Genomic DNA, 16629 nt, shown 5'->3' with positions numbered 1-16629 from the left:
TTGCCAGATATCTGGTCTAGGCAGGCATTTGTAGACAAGAGAGAACTTGTAAACTAAAGAGCTGGTGAAACAGTAAGTGGTCGTATCTTAAGAACACATGAGTGCATGCCCACATCATTCTGTGTGGGTCAGATGGGACTGAACTAACTAGAGATAGGAACTTGACCTCATATAATCCATGTTCCATATGATGACTTCAGTTCCTCAGTCGTGTTCCACTCTTTGTGACCCCATGGGCTTACATTGGCATAATTTTTCCCTTTTGCAAATTAGTGAAAATCCATTCTACAAGTTGTGGTTTCTGTGTCGGTGTCAATTTTTGGCTGTCAGCAGGGCTGGTTTTCTTTTTTTTCCCATTTTATCAGTACCCCTTCTAGTTACTCAGTCTAAGCTAAAGGATAGATCATTTATCTCCTGGAGATGTGATCAATCGCTATCTGCACTGTTGTTCAGTGGCCCAGGATTGTATATGAAGTTTGTGATGGTAATAATATCTCTAATGCCAGGCTTTTCTTGTTGTTTATGTAAAATGATTTGTCATCATAGCAGCTGCAGAGCAGCATTTAAGATTGTGGAGATCACACATTGATGATTAAAACATAGACAAACTCTAGGATGAGGATTATTATATTCCTTATTTCTCATAATCTGAATCTGTCATGGAAAATAACCAAATGACTTTTCCTGTTAATTTGGATATGAGTTTCTTTTTTTTTTCTTTTTAACTTTTGTCAGTATCTGAAGAATTAATTAGTATCATATCTTCAGTTCAGTTCAGTTCAGTCGCTCAGTCGTATCCAACTCTTTGCGACCCCATGGACTGCAGCACGCCAGGCCTCCCTGTCCATCACTAACTCCAGGAGTTTACTTAAACTCATGTCCATTGAGTAAGTAATGCCATCCAACCATCTTATTCTCTGTTGTTCCCTTCTCCTCCCACCTTCAATCTTTCCCAACATTAGGGTCTTTTCAAATGAGTCAGTTCTTCACATCAGGTAGCCAAAGTATTGGAGTTGCAGCTTCAACATCAGTTCTTCCAGTGAACACTAAGGACTGGTTGGATCTCCTTGCTGTCCAAGGGACTCTCAAGTCTTCTCCAACACCACAGTTCAAAAGTATCAATTCTTTGGTGCTCAGCTTTCTTACAGTCCAACTCTCACATCCATACATGACTACTGGAAAAACCATAGCCTTGACTAGACGAATCTTTGTTGGCAAAGTAATGTCTCTGCTTTTTAATATGCTGTCTAGGTTGGTCATACCTTTTCTTCCCAGGAGCAAGTGTCTTAATTTCATGGCTGCAATCACCATCTGCAGTGATTTTGGAACCCAGAAAAATAAAGTCAGCCACTGCTTCCATTGTTTCCCCATCTATTTGCCATGAAGTGGTGGGACCCAATGCCATGATCTTAGTTTTCTGAATGTTGAATTTCAAGCCAACTTCTTCACTCTCCTCTTTCACTTTCATCAAGAGGCTCTTTAGTTCTTTTTCACTTTCTGCCATAAGGGTGGTATCATCTGCATATCTGAGGTTATTGATATTTCTCCCAGCAATCTTGATTCCAGCTTGTGCTTCATCCAGTCCAGCATTTCTCATGATGTACTCTGCATATAAGTTAAATAAGCAGGGGGACAATATACAGCCTTGATGGACTCCTTTTCCTATTTGGAACCAGTCTCTTGTTCCATGTCTAGTTCTAACTGTTGCTTCCTGAGCTGCATACAGATTTCTCAAGAGGCAGGTCAGGTGGTCTGGTATTCCCATCGCTTTCAGAATTTTCCAGTGTGTTGTGATCCACACAGTCAAAGACTTTGGCATAATCAATAAAGCAGAAATAGATGTTTCTCTGGAATTCTCTTGCTTTTTCGATGATCTAGCAGACGTTGGCAATTTGACCTCTGGTTCCTCTACCTTTTCTAAAACCAGCTTGAACATCTGGAAGTTCATGGTTCACGTATTATTGAAGCCTGGCTTGGAGAAATTTGAATATCGTATCTGGAGATTGTCAAAACAAAGATTCAGAATGCCCTGACTAAAAGCCTCCAGTGTCTGCTAATCATTTAGAATTGTGTTGTTTAGTGTGGTAACTAGTAGCCACATGTGGTTATTCATGTTTAAATATAAACGTAATTAAAATCATGTAAAATTAATTTTCTCATTTCCACTAGGTATATTTGAAGTTCTCAATAGCCACATGTGGCCAGTGACTATTGTATTGGTATAGTGGCTACTGACAGTTCAGTAAGAACCTGTCCATTAGTGCAGAAAATTCTTTTTGTACAGTGCTGATTTAAAAGTGTCCACTAGCAGAGAGCAGAAAAAAAATGAGGATCAAGGACAAAAATAATGCAAATGAGTCCATGGCAGTCACTGGCGTCTAGCATCTGTTGAAGGAGGGCTTTGTTCCGTCTTCTGTGTTTTCTCCTTCTGGATCAGAGAAGTCCTGAAAATGAGTCACAGGTGATTGATGGCAGCAGTACCCACCAGCATATTCCCTGCAAAACGTAATGAGTACTAGCAGAGTCTTTTACTCAGATTAGATTCTTTTGAGGTTCATTTTGGACAGTTCATTTCTTTAGCCTAGTTCATAGAGGGAGTCTTGGTGAATGTAATTTGTGGTTACAGTTAGTTTGTGGTGGTGGCAGGGTATGTTTGTGCGTGCGTGCTCAGTTGTACCCCGAGGACTGTCGTCCTCCAGGCTCCCCTGTCCATGGAGTTTTCCAGGCAAGAATACTGGAGTGGGTTGCCATTTCCTACTCCAGGGGATCTTCCTGACCTAGCGATCGAACTCACGTCTCTAGTGTCTCCCACATTGGCAGGCAGATTCTTTACCACTGTGCCACCGGGGAAACCCCAATTAATTTGTATAACAACTTTATTAAAATAGAAGAGAATGGAATCCTTTATTGAGGTATCGTATAGATCATCCCGGGAGTAAGGACAAATGATGAATAGTAAGGACATTAACAGTTCTCTAGGCTTTTAATTTTTACATAAAGTATGTTCCATATCTCACAGTTAATAAGCATATTTAAGCCTACGGGCAAGAAAATTTTTACTATTTATTCCAGTGTACATATATGCATTTTTTAACTTGAGAAGTACATAATCATTGAAACAATTACTGTTATCAGATACATATCTAGTTTACATAGGAAGACTGAATTCTGATGCAGGTTTTTTCCTTTTCTTGCCCTCTCTCAATTTCTCATGTTTTATTTTCATTTTAAAGATAATAAAAGTGTTTCATGAACATATTTTGTCATCTGGATGACTCCAGTTCAGTGCTTAAATTTGTGTTTGTGATCATGTTATAGCAGATGCGTGCATGCCAAAGTCGTTTCAGTCGTGTCCGACTCTTTGCGACCCTGTGGACTGCAGCCTGTCAGGCTCCTCTGTCCGTGGGATTCTACAGGCAAGAATACTGGAGTGGGTTGCCATGCCCTTCTCTAATTGATCTTCCTGACCCATGGATCGGACCCCCCAACTCTTATATCTCCTAGATTGGCAGCAAGTTCTTAACCCAAAGCACCACCTGGGAAGCCTGTTATAGTAGATATTGTTACTTTAATTATCATGGCTGATGTCCTAAGCTCCAAAAAGCCTGTGCCCTGGCCACCAGTGCATTATGAGTGAGAATTTTCTCCCTGTGAATTGTGCCCAGATTTCTCAGATTTAAAAAGCACTGATACTGATTTTTGTTTTTTACATACATGTATGTGCTTTTTACCAGTTAGTTAAGGATTAATATTTGAATTTATGTTTCCCTTTTGAAATGATTTATGTCTTAAGTTCTTCACTACAAAGTAGGTAAGCTGTGGAGTCCTGTATTTGACTCAAGATTTAAGACAAATTGATAACTAGTTTCTCGTCCAGAACTGGAAGGGGCTGAGAAATCTTGAGGAAGAGTTGGATATTGGAATTACCTTGGGGATGCCTTCGTAAAATCAGTGTGCCTAGGTATTCCCCCCCACCCCCCGCCACCCCTGTATATGGATCTTCTTCTAAGTAAGTCAGGTGGGCCCTAATGTATGTACAAGTAATTCTCCAGCCGTGCAGGTTTTCATATTCCACTTTTTTTTTTTTGACATAGTGACTTCAGGATCTTGTTTTACAGTATTAAGTAATGATCTGAAATGACATGTGTTAAAAAAAGACCCAGCCAGCCACTTTGCTTTATCAGTAGCTGAGTGCTTTGCTTACCATTATAGATTAACTTTTTGTAAATAAATTAACTTTACTTTTTATAAGTTAATCTATAAATAAATTTATAAGTAAGCCCCATGTGGGCAAGGAATTTTGTTAGGATTGTTCATTGCTGTCTACCCAGTTCTTAGAAGGATGCCTGGCAAAATACAAGTGTAATAAATGTTTGTTGTTATTGAATAAATGTATATATAAATAATACTGGATGATAAGGATATACTAGAATATAATGATGGTGCTAGTAGAGGTTAAAAAAAATACCATTACCTTTGGGCAACAGTTTGTTGAATAAAATTTTTTGAGTTTTATAGCTCTATACATTTATAGCCGTAAAAACAGGATCTTTGAAAAGAATCTTGTGATTTGTGTATGGCAAATACACACTGTGTAAGTCATTTTGAGGAGGCAAGTGGGACCTAAAATCCAGCCAAGACTAGGTTATAATACCTTCAGGGCTGTATCACCTGAAGTGAGGGAGGAGTAGCTTCTGTTTTTTATTTAGAAATGTTTGTTTATTAATACTTGACATAATTCATAGAGTTAATTAAGTTTGCCATCTTATTTTTTTCTTTTTGTCCTCTCTTTTTTATTCTTTCTCTCCTGCCTTTATAAATTATTTTTTTAATTCCATTTTAATTTATCTGTAGACATTTTAGTTATATTTATTTACATTTTTTTGTCATTTCTCTAAAGAACATAAGGTCTATCCTTAACTTTTCACAGGCTTCTTAGAGTTCATATTGTACTGCCTCAGAAAAAAATCAGGAACCTTGCCTCATGTAGGTCCATTTTAGTCCACAAATATCTGCATACATACACTATGCCCTCTCAAGACATTATAGTTCAGTTCAGTCGCTCAGTTGTGTTCAACTCTTTGCAACTCTATGGACAGCAGCACACCAGGCCTCCCTGTCCATCACCAGCTCCCAGAGTTTACTCAAACTCATGTCTGTTGAGTCAGTGATGCCATCCAACCATCTCATCTTCTGTTGTCCCCTTCTCCTCCCACCTTCAGTCTTTCCTAGCATCAGGGTCTTTTCAAATGAATCAGTTCTTCGCATCTGGTGGCCAAATTATTGGAGTTTCAGCTTCAGCATCAGTCCTTCCAGTAAATATTCAGGACTGATTTCCTGAATCAATTAGGATGGACTGGTTGGATCTCCTTGCAGTCCAAGGGACTCTCAAGAGTCTTCTCCAACATAGTTTCTGCTTTAAACAGATCTGTGTATTTTAGATAAAGGAAAAAGTAGTCTTTTATGTTTCTTGAGACTGTTACCATTTCCAGTGTTACTTTTTCCTTTTTGAAAATCCATACTTCTATCTGGTATTATTTCCCTTAGCATTTCTTGCAGTGCAGGTCTGCTGGTGTGCATTCTCTTAATTTCTCTTAGTTGTTTTTGTTTGCTTTGTTCAGTCCGAAAAATGTCTTTATTTCATCTTCATTCTTAAAATTATTTTTGCTGAAGGTTAACAGTTTCTTAATCTTTCAGCACTTTAAAGATTATTCTACTATCTTTTGGTCTCCTTAGTTTCTAAAGAAAAGTCAGAAATAATTTGAATTATTCCCTTATATAATGTGTTGTTTTTCCTTCTTGCTGCTCTCAGGATTTTCTCTTTAGCTTTAGTTTTCAGCAGTTTGATTACTGACTACTCTTTATAACTATTTGTGTAAGTGTGGTTTTCTTTATATGTATCCTTTTGGGGAGTGTTCAAGCTTCTTGAGTCTGTAAATTTGTGTCTTTCATCCAATCTGGGGATATCTTGGCTGTTATTTCTTGAAATATTTCTTCTATCCCATTCTTTCTGTCTTTCCTTCTTGTACTTTAATTACACAATGCCCATTGATATTGTCTTACATATCCCTGATACAGTTCATTAAAATTTCTCTCTCTGTTCTTTAGATTGGATAGTTTTTAATGATTTTACATCAAACTTATTGGCTTTCCTTTATCTCCATTTTGCTTTTAAATCTGTCCAGTGAATTTTTTGCTTCATGTATTTTTCAGTCCTTGAATTTCAATTTGGTTCATTTTTTGTTTTGGATTTTTTCCCCTGAAATTTTCTATATTTTTATTCCTTACAAGCATGTCTCCCTTTTCACTTTTGACTATGCTTTGAAAACCCCTTTTGCTAATTTCGTCACCTGGGTTGGTGTCTCAGTATTGGTTTTCTTTGATTGTCTTTTCTCAAGATTGGGCCACAGTTATCTGATAAGTTATTTTTTAGTTGTATCATGGACATTTTACTATTCTGTTAAGACTTTGGATTCTGGTGTATTCCTCTGAGGAATGTTGACCCTTTAGGCGATTATTTGGTAAGGCTTAAGTTGCAAATTCTGTCTCTTGAACCCATCTGTCTCTTGAGTTGTTTACATCTGTGTTCAGTTCCGTGGTCCTGAGCAGGACTCTCTTTAGTATGTGTATGGGTTCAGGTGTAGTCAGAAATTTAGGAGAGTGTATTGAGCGCATGGGACTTCCCTTCTCTGGCTCTCTCTGCTCTGGGAGTCCCTGGGAGTCCCTAATGATGTGCTTTAGATTGCAGTTAGATTGACACGTTTGTGAAGAATCAGCTATATTTTGTTTTTACTAATCTAGATAGCATGATAACCATGGTAAGGGAAACTTTTCTTTACTTAGTGATTTATATACCTCCCCAACTGCATTAAGTGGTGGCAACTGTGTATCACTGTACTTTATAGTACCTAGACTATTTGTGTGTGTGGTCCAGTGAAAAGAATACCTAATCAGGTGTCCTTAAGCTAGGTTTCTAGTCTGCCGCTAGCTTGTTTTATAGCTTAGAACATTGTTATAACTTGGAACATTGAAATGACTTATCTGGCAGTGTTCTTATCCTTAAAATAAAGGATTGGACGAGATAATCTGTATCATCCTTTCTCCAATTCAAATTAGATTTTTTTTTAATTGTTTTCAGTTAGTTACTTTGGTGCTGAGCACAGTTTTTACTGTATATTCTCTACCTCTTTTAATTTTTTTTTCTATTTCACTTTTGTGATTTCCTTACCTTATACCATACCGTAAATTATAAACTACTGATATGCTATTCTTATAAAATACTTGAATGGCAGTTGTGTATGAACATAACTGTCAGTTCAGCATTTTTCAACAGTTACCAAAATAATGACATGGTCATTATTTTACACACTTCTTATTAGTGTTAACAAAGATTTATTTTGGTATATTTTATAGGTGACATTTGCAGACAGAAAAGGTGAACTGTCAAGGAATTCATCCTGTTTGGTATTTGTTACTTGGGCCAGCTTAAGGAGTCTTTGACATATCAGATCAACAGGCAAAAGAAAATGAAAAGTAGTGTGGCACAAATAAAGGTAAGTGTTTGAAACTTAAAATAAAGAACATAAACTCATAGTCGTTTATCTACCCTTTAAACAAAAATGCGTTTATATAACTAGGGCAGCAGAACCAGACAGTAGAGTTGTATCATATACACATTGAACTTAATGCTATTTCAACTCTAGATATTTGGCCAGATGGTAAAGTGGTAAGTTGAGAGAACATACAGGGGTGGAGGAGGGGGTGTGTGTGTGTGTATGAGTGTGTGCATGTGTGTGTAAATCAAGAAAGTATATGTGAGTGGGCATGTATATATAGAAGAAAAATAACAGCAGGAAATTCCACCATTCTTAAAGAGCATTATTTCCTGCATGAGTGTAAATGGAAGATGATTATCTTCTTTCTCAGTTGGTCACAGTTTTTGCGTGTCTGTCTACAAGTGAACCTCTTCTTGCATATTACAGGTGCATAAATGGGCTACTTATTTGTGCTGTAGTTTAGACTTTATACATTTGTTTATTCACCAAATATTCGCTGAATTCTTACGATGTCCCAGTGATTGTTTTGAGCACTTTGGGTAAAACGGTGAATAAAAGAGGATTCCTTGGTCTTGTAGAGTTTGCATTCTAGTGGTGGAGAAAGCAAATAGATCATAAACGTAATATGTAAGTGGATTATGTAGTATTTTCACATTGTTAAATGCTAGACTGTGCTATGGAGAAAAGAAATAGGATAAGGTTGATCAGTAGCAATTGGATGATGCAGTTTTTAATAGAGAGGGGCCAGTGAAAAGGAGCTTTTTTGAGCACACACTTGAAGGAAATGATGGAGTTAGCCCACTAGATGTCTGGGAGAGGAGTGTGCTCGGCAACGGGAACAACAGAGGCAAAACTGAAGAGCTGGAGCAGGTGCTGAGAAAAGTAGAATAGCAGAGGTAGTCAGCGTGCTCACAAGAACTGTAACTCCATCTGCTTCAGACCCGTTCCTCTGCCTCTGAGTGGACCTTGCAGAAGAGCAAGCCATTCTACCTCTTTCCGTTTCGGCCGCACAGATCTACTTGCCAGTGTGTGTAGTCCATAGATCTACAAGCAGGCACATTACTTCCTGTATCTTGGAGTGTAAAGGGGAAGGTGGATTTTTACTTGATTATAAAGACAGACACTTCTTTCCCCTCCTGCACCACCTCTGCACCCCTAAACCTACTTTAGTGTGAGATAGGAGCTCCTCGACAGCAGGCCCCAGGTAGCAGGCTTAAGGTGTGGTGAATGCTTGATAAAGTGAATTGATATGCGTACAGGCTGAGACAGGCTCTGTTGCCATCTCTTCAAACCTCTTTTGAGTATGAAAAGACACTCTCTAGGCCTCCCTCCTAGGTAGACATCCAGTCTGTGCTTACATATTTCCTTTGGCACGGTGTTCGCTGTCCCAGAAGCTGGCTCCATCTGTCAGTAGATACTTTCATATAGTGTTCTGAAATCTGCCTCTTTGGAACTTGAATTCATTGGTCCACTGACAGCTAAACAATTAATTGTGGGCCTAGTAGATGGCAGACCGTGATAGGAGTTGGGACCTAAGGAGAAAGGAGCCCGTGTGCAGAACTGGCTCTTGACTGAGCCATGTTAGACAGGAGCACTCAGTTTAGTCTCTACCTTTTACACAGAGGGAGAAGTGTTCGGTCTTTCTCAGAGTCCTCTTCCTGTTTCTCTTAGACTGTGCCTCTCCACGTGTTCCTTTTGTCGTCCACATGGGTCTTCTGGGGCATCACCCTAGCGTGGGAAATGTCCCCAGCAAGCTGTTCACAGTGGCTCAACCCCCTTCAGCCGATTCCCAGTTTCATTTGCCTTCCTCTCTCCATCTTGTTGGCCACTAGCTGGGTTGGGCCTGTTCTTACCTCAAATCCTCTCTTAATATTTTGAGGCCTCATCTGTAAGGTTCAGGAGGCTTCAGCTGAGGATCCCTTATTTTTCCATTGACTTTACGTAGCTTCCTTAGCCAGTTAGAGGCAAGCTCCATAACTCTTCCAGCCCCTCCTCTCTTTGTGCTCTAAAGACTTGCCCCCTGAGCCTAAGGATGTTCAGGGCCTCTGGACACAGGCTCCCCGCTCCTGTCACTGCCTTGCACTGCTGTCCGCATTGCCAGAGACTCAGTGTACCGAGTTTGCTTTGCTTGAGGAAGAAGTTAGAGGATTTGTAAAGGTTGTTTCAACAATACATTACCATCAACTACTGCTCTGACTTCGAATCTAACCTCTCTGATAAGGGAAAGAGGGACATTCAGGTTACTATTACTTGGGTCAAACTTTGAAGTTATTTTTCACTGAGTAAAATGTACTGAAACCCAGTTCAGGTTCCCCTTACTCACTGTCTCCCTTGGCACTGTGTGCCCCAGAGCTGGCTCCTTCCTGAGATCCCCTTGCTCACGGTCACCCTTGGCACTGTGTGCCCCGGAGCTGGCTCCTTCCTGAGATCCCCTTGCTCACGGTCACCCTTGGCACTGTGTGCCCCGGAGCTGGCTCCTTCCTGAGATCCCCTTGCTCACGGTCACCCTTGCACTGTGTGCCCCGGAGCTGGCTCCTTCTTGGATCCCCTGTTGGCACTGACTGTGTGTGGCAGCCATTGGTTAACCTGATCACATTTATGAAATCCTGAGTCACGACTTCAGTATTTTTGATTTCTCTCTCTTGCTCACAGCAGATGTTTTGGAGATGTGTTAAAAATCATTAGCACAGAATTGAGGCCTTCTCCCTAATGTAGTCAAAATAATTGTCATGTCTTGTAAAAGAAAAAGTAGAGAGTGCAGTTTTATTGTTTTCTCTCCCTCCCTGCTCCTTCCCCTTCTCCTCATTCTCTATCTGTCTCACATATAATCTGATGTTTTTAACTGTAGAAATCTTTATAATCATCTCTCTTCTAAGATCCTAATCTCCTTGAAGGTTTTTCCTATCTTTTGTATCCCCCAGAGTGTCTAGGCTGGAGGAAGGGGTGTGTCTTAAAAACAATAAGTAAATGCTGTGTTTGACGTTACCATGAACTGCATGAATCTTGTGCTCCGTATTTGGTTTAGGATCTTGATGTCAAGTTTTATGGAAGCCTATGTCATATATATTGAACAATTGTACTTAATTATGCTGCCCAGTGAAAGAATTTTTAAAAGTTATTTTAAGATGTTTGCACTTAGTATAAAATATAGCCAGACTGACTACCTTGAATTATAAATTTTGATCACATGTTTATTCACCAGCACACATTAGTCTAATTAGTGTATATTATTCAAAAAATTCAGTACTTAAGGAGATTGTATTAGCAATTAATTTACTTGTGATAATAGACTCAAACTGCTGCTAATTAGTCATAACATAAGAACAAGGCTGCCCTGGTGACTCAGATGGTAAAGAATTCACCTGCAATGCAGGAGACCCAGGTTCAGTCTCTGGGTCAGGAAGATCCGCTGGAGAAGAGAATGGCAACCTGTATCCTTGACTGGACAGAGAAGCTTGGCTACAGTCAGTGGGGTCAAAAAGAGTTGGACATGACTGAGCCACTGACAGCAGTAACATAAGAGGACGTTGGACCTTGTTTACATTTCTTTGCAGTATAATTTTCAATTTTTGAATGTACTTTTTCTCATTAAGGAGGCAAGCATGTCAGTATGTAGAACAAATTACTCATTATTCATTTTTTTCTTAGATTTCAAGATTAAGATTCTTTGAAAACATACTGTATTTCCTTTCAGTTAATTAAAATCATTTAATTCTTAAAAATAAGCTTGTCAATATGAACATTTTTATAGGTGGTTTAAAAATTTACCTGTTTATAAATATTTTGGCATCTTAAATGTATTTGAATTTTTAAATTAGGATATGTTCTTAAACTGGATCATTCATCTCTCTCTCTCTCATTGTGACATGTAGCTTCAGTCTCATATTACATTGAAGTTCCTTTTTTGTATGTTATTTGGCTTAGGAGCTATATTTTACAAGTCATATTTTTTAAATCTTTACAGCCTACCATAGTGTCATACATGCCATATCAGACACTTAAATGATGTTTGCTGAAAACAAAAATGAATTTTTGTAAATGTTAGTCAGTTTCCTCTGTTTTGTCCAAATTTGGTAACCTGGACTAATGTTGTGGTTTTCTTAAGCCAAAGGAGATAAGAACATAAGTGCAATGTTATAAAGAACTTGGGCATAACCACAAAAGTGAGTTCTTGAAAGAAAACCTCTGGCCTTTGGTCGTGGTTTTCACCAGGAAAGGCCTTTATAAAAATGGTGTTCTATAAATTTAAATCTTATTGAAAGTGAAAGTATTCGTAGCTCAGTGGTGTCTGACTCTTTGCGACCTGTGGAGCCAGGCTCCTCTGTCCATGAAATTCTCCAGACAAGAATATTGAAGTGGGTAGCCATTCCCTTCTTTAGGGGATTTTCCCAGCCCAGGGATTGAACCTGGGTCTCCTGCATTGTAGGCAGCTTCTTTATTATCTGAATTTTATCACATAGGAGTAAAATATTAACTAAGTGGCATCGAAAGTTTGAGAATTATTTTCTTCTGTTATACCTTGAGTTTTTTTTTGTTGTTGTTTAAAGACAGTATTTGATCTATAGTAAACAGATAACTGCAACAGACATTTACCTGGGATGGCCTGAAAATTTATTTAGGTAGTATAAATTATTTTTATGTTTAAAAGCATATTTTGAAATAATTTTTAAAGCACTTCCAGTTTTCCAAGATACATATGTCACATATGTCATTGTCTGTATGTTTTTTTAACAGAATTTTAAAATTTCCCTTCCCTCTCTTTTTTTCCATTGAAAGCATTCTTCTGGTCATGACAGAAGGGAAAATTATAATTCATATCAAAGAACCTCCTCTCCAGAAGACAGGTAAACAATTTTATGTGTTCTAAATACCTAATGATGAGTTTAAGAAATTATTTAGGTCTTAGATTTCTAATTTTAAGTTTACTAACTTTTTTTGATGGTTTTACAGGCAATATTACTTGAGTGGGGTTGAGAACAAATCATCCTTGAATGACTATTCTAGGAATTTCTAGTAAATAATTCTAGATTTTTATGAAATTTTTTAAGTGAAGAATAATTTTATATGTCAAATACTGCATAGAAGTTTATAAAATGGAAAATTTAGTTGAAATCACATTATTTTGAAGTGCTTTTACTGTTAATACTAATCCTTTATATTTACATGACTCTGTATAGTTTTCAAAATGTTTTTATATGTATCTTACCATAATTGTGTTAAGTTCAAATGCCCAGAAATGTTACCATTAATGTTCATCATGCCTTCATAGTATGACTTCAGTTATTTCACTTAGTAAGCTATAACCTTGAAAAAGAATTTATGAAAGGAGAAGCAGCCTCTAAATTTTTTTTCAGTTGTCTGATCTCTTAATTCTCTGTGTATTTTGTTCATATTCCATTCTGCTGTCTCAAAAAACCTTTGCTTTATACGCAACAAGTTAATTACTATGTTCTGCGTCTACTTATTGTCTTTCACAGATCACCTCCTCCCTGTATATATTTTTTAGAAAATCTCTCTATAGACATATACACACATATGTGTGTATGCAAATAAATTGTAGATATGCATATGAAACATAGATTATGTTACTGTGTATATTTATCATGTGTTTATGTATTAACTTCTCTTAAGGTTCTCTGATTTTATTGACTTTTGAGATTCAAAAGGCAGATCTTATACTAACTATCCCTGTTTGCTTATCATTCAGTCCATTCTCCCATATCTAATAATATGATTTTAAGAATAGGAGCTGATAAAAATAGCCTTTTGGAGTAGAATAACTGGATTTTATGGAGGCCAACCAGTGATACTAGTGGTTGACAACCAATGGCAGACAACCAATGACACTATTCAGTACTTTGATAAAATGAGCCAGCTAGACAGCAGGAGGATAGCTTTGTCCCTGCTAAACTGTATATGATATGCAAATAAGTATCTTCTACTAAGGACAGGATGTCAAGCTTGGTTAAGTGAATTCTAGGAGTTGTTTTGTTGCATACCAGCAGAAAGCTTTTATAATCATGATTAAATGAATAGATGTCACCAAATAAACTGCTTGTTAAGATTCACTTGATAGGACTTTGTACAGTCTTAGAATTACATCACCATTGCCAATATATGACTTTTCTAAGTATAACATCATTGTTTTCAACTTGTAACTTTGGTTTTCTTATTTTATGTGTCAGATACATAGAACAAGAAAGATCTCCTCGGGATAGAGGTTACTTTGATTCCAACAGGTCAGACTATGAGCGTTCAAGGAGAGAACGTTCTTACGATAGTAGCATGGAGTCACGGTTAGTATTGGACATTTTAACTATAGAAACATACTTGTTTAAATTTTCTTTATGCATAATAATAATGACAGCTAGCATTAAGTGGATGTTTTTAGGTGCCAGACTTTCTAATAAGGACTTAATTTAACTTCTTATTGCAATAAATATATGACTTTTATAGATGAAGAAAATGAAGCTTAGAGAAGTTAAGTCATCTGTTCATGTTTAAAAGTGTGTCAGTGACAACTCCTCATCTGTCTGACTCTAGGTCTCAAGCTTTTATTCATTATACTGTGCTATATGAGGAATTGGCTTATATGAGTTTCTGAGATTGTTTACTGAATGAAAGTCATTTATGATATTGAGTGATCTTAATTTACATAATGGCAGAGGGACATTGAGAGTGAAGTTACCATTTTCTAAGTATAAATTATTCTTACTTGAGTCTTAGAGAACTTGACTGCCCACTTTGTTAGTCATTTGGTTTCCAAAACTTGCCTGCCATGTTCTGCTGTTCACATAGTTCTATATCCCTTTTGATGTCTCTCTCATATCATCTATTCCATGACTACCCAGACTGTACCACACTAGAATTTTAATCAAATTTCTCCATAGTTTGGAACCAAGCACATTATTTGCTATCTGTAGCCACAATTTCCTTTTCACTGCTTACTTTCTAATATGTAACCTGTCCTTATAAGTGTCAGATTAAATTAACCTCCAAAAGACAGGCTTATCTGCCGTCACCCTAGTGACACTTTAATAAGAGCAACTGCTACCACCATAATTGGTGAGCTAGGCATTCTCAGACCTTCTCAAATGCCGTCAGAACTCTTACATACTGTATACTATATCTCACAATTTACATGTCAGGAAGTGGCTTAGAACTGATTGTTACCTCTGGTTGCTGTTACCTGTCTAGTAGATAATGAAACTGAGATTTGAGCTCAATTCTGACTCCAGAGCCCATGTTTATATCCGTACCCCTGACTGTATTACTTCGCTATAATTCTTTGTCTAGTCCAGTGTATGTATACAAAGTTTGGTTTGATCCACGCACACTGTGAAGCAAGCACATTGTTTATTATGTAGACTATTAAGGCTAACAATACAGAAACACTGGAAGAGAAATATTTCTGTTTAGACTCAGAAAACTATTACTTCTGCACTCTGAAGGAGAAACACTATAATTGTATGAGGACACAATTTTACCAGCCAACAAAGCAGTCTTACCTGGTGTTTCTCAGAAGAATCATGACCAGTGTCAGTAAATCCCTTCTGTAGCTGTTCTCTACAGAGAACAGATATAAAATGAGTTGCTTTTTCCTGTAAATGTTAAATGTTCGACTCAATTACAAAGCAGTGGCTAGATTTCAGAGCACCGGCCTTTGACTAATTGGGGTTTCCCTTTGGAACCGCTTTCCCTGCTACCATTGTTCACGTTGTGTTGGTAGGTACAGACTGTCTTCATGGGGCAGTCACTCAGGTCTCTGTGCTTCAGCTGCAGAACAGTTTCTCCACAGGTGCTTGGGTATGGGTAGGTGACTAGAAGCACACTTTTCCATGTGTTAGGACATATTATTTCAAATACACCTTCTAGATTTAGGTAAAATCTATTAAGTGCTTTCCTGGCAGTACAGTGATAGTTATTTGTATAACTCATGGTTGCACAAAGCATGAACAGAATAATCTGAGTTTCTAGGCAGGTGTATGTAGAAAACAGCCAAGTGGACAAACGCTCAATGGGGAAAGAGAGCAGAAAGCAAAGATTCATTCTTTCTTGCTATTTCTTGATAGTTTGAAAACATTAAATAATCATTTTACAAAGGATATCCTTTGTAAAAGGATATCCCTTTGTAAAAGGATATCCTTTTACAAAGGATAACTCTTCCCTGCGTTAGTAGGGAAGAGTTTTTGTGACTAGAAAATGGTTTGTTTTTTCACATTGTCTAAAATAATCAGAAGCTTCTAATATTTTGAGATTTATAATAAATTGCCAGTTCTATCAGGAAACAGTTTCAAATTACAGTTTATGATAATAGTCTCACTCCTAAATTGCTATTATTGGAGGTTAACTCTGGTTTCTCCTTTATACAGCTTATCACGTACATCACAGGCCAATTTATCTTTAGAAAACACTATTTTCATGTTACTATCCCACTCAGAAATTATTAATGATTTCTAATCACCTGCTGCTTGTCTTTTGAGATTTCATAGTCTGACTAACTCATCTTTCCAATTGCTGTTATACATTATTCTTTATTGTTTTGACTTATTCTGGCCTAAATAACCTTGCTCAGTTTTTTAGTAGTTATTCTGTCTTCTACTAGTTGCAGAATGCCATCCTCCCTCCCCCCTGTCCCCTCACCACCTTGCCCCCAGTGTAAATCCTCTCAACCCTTGATGACCTAGTTTAAGTTACATTTTCTCTGTGAGGCACTACCAAACCTTATCTGAATCTGTGGCCCCCAAATGGGCTCACTCATTTGGTATGCAGTTCATTTAATAATGTATTTTGTATTATCTTTTCTCCATCAAAAAAATGTATTACAGAAGTAGAGACCGAGAGAAACGCAGAGAAAGAGATGTGGATCGGAAAAGGTCCCGAAAATCACCATCTCCTGGGAGAAGAAGTCCAGAACCATCGGTAACCCAGAGTTCCTCTGCTCAGGATGAACCTACTGCAAAGAAGAAGAAAGAGGAGCTGGATCCTCTTCTTACTCGCACTGGTGGAGCATATATTCCTCCTGCAAAACTCAGAATGATGCAGGAACAGATTACAGATAAAAACAGGCATG

The 16629-nt window shown here is 37.7% G+C and overlaps 1 protein-coding gene across 1 annotated transcript in view; it reads left to right on the top strand.

The window, feature by feature from the left end:
- Positions 1-16629, top strand: part of CWC22 (CWC22 spliceosome associated protein homolog) — a 63143-nt gene that overhangs the window by 10510 nt on the left and 36004 nt on the right. The window contains exons 2-5 of the mRNA XM_065931868.1: positions 7414-7553; positions 12333-12400; positions 13742-13852; positions 16385-16624. Of these exons, the coding sequence (XP_065787940.1) occupies positions 7527-7553; positions 12333-12400; positions 13742-13852; positions 16385-16624 (446 nt within the window). The 5' untranslated portion in view covers positions 7414-7526. The remainder of the gene's footprint in view (positions 1-7413; positions 7554-12332; positions 12401-13741; positions 13853-16384; positions 16625-16629) is intronic.

Source organism: Muntiacus reevesi, chromosome 3 (genome assembly GCF_963930625.1).
Source record: "Muntiacus reevesi chromosome 3, mMunRee1.1, whole genome shotgun sequence".
NCBI lineage: Eukaryota > Metazoa > Chordata > Mammalia > Artiodactyla > Cervidae > Muntiacus > Muntiacus reevesi.
The sequence above is the reverse complement of the archived record's forward strand: the minus strand, read 5'-3'. Positions and strand labels throughout refer to the sequence as shown.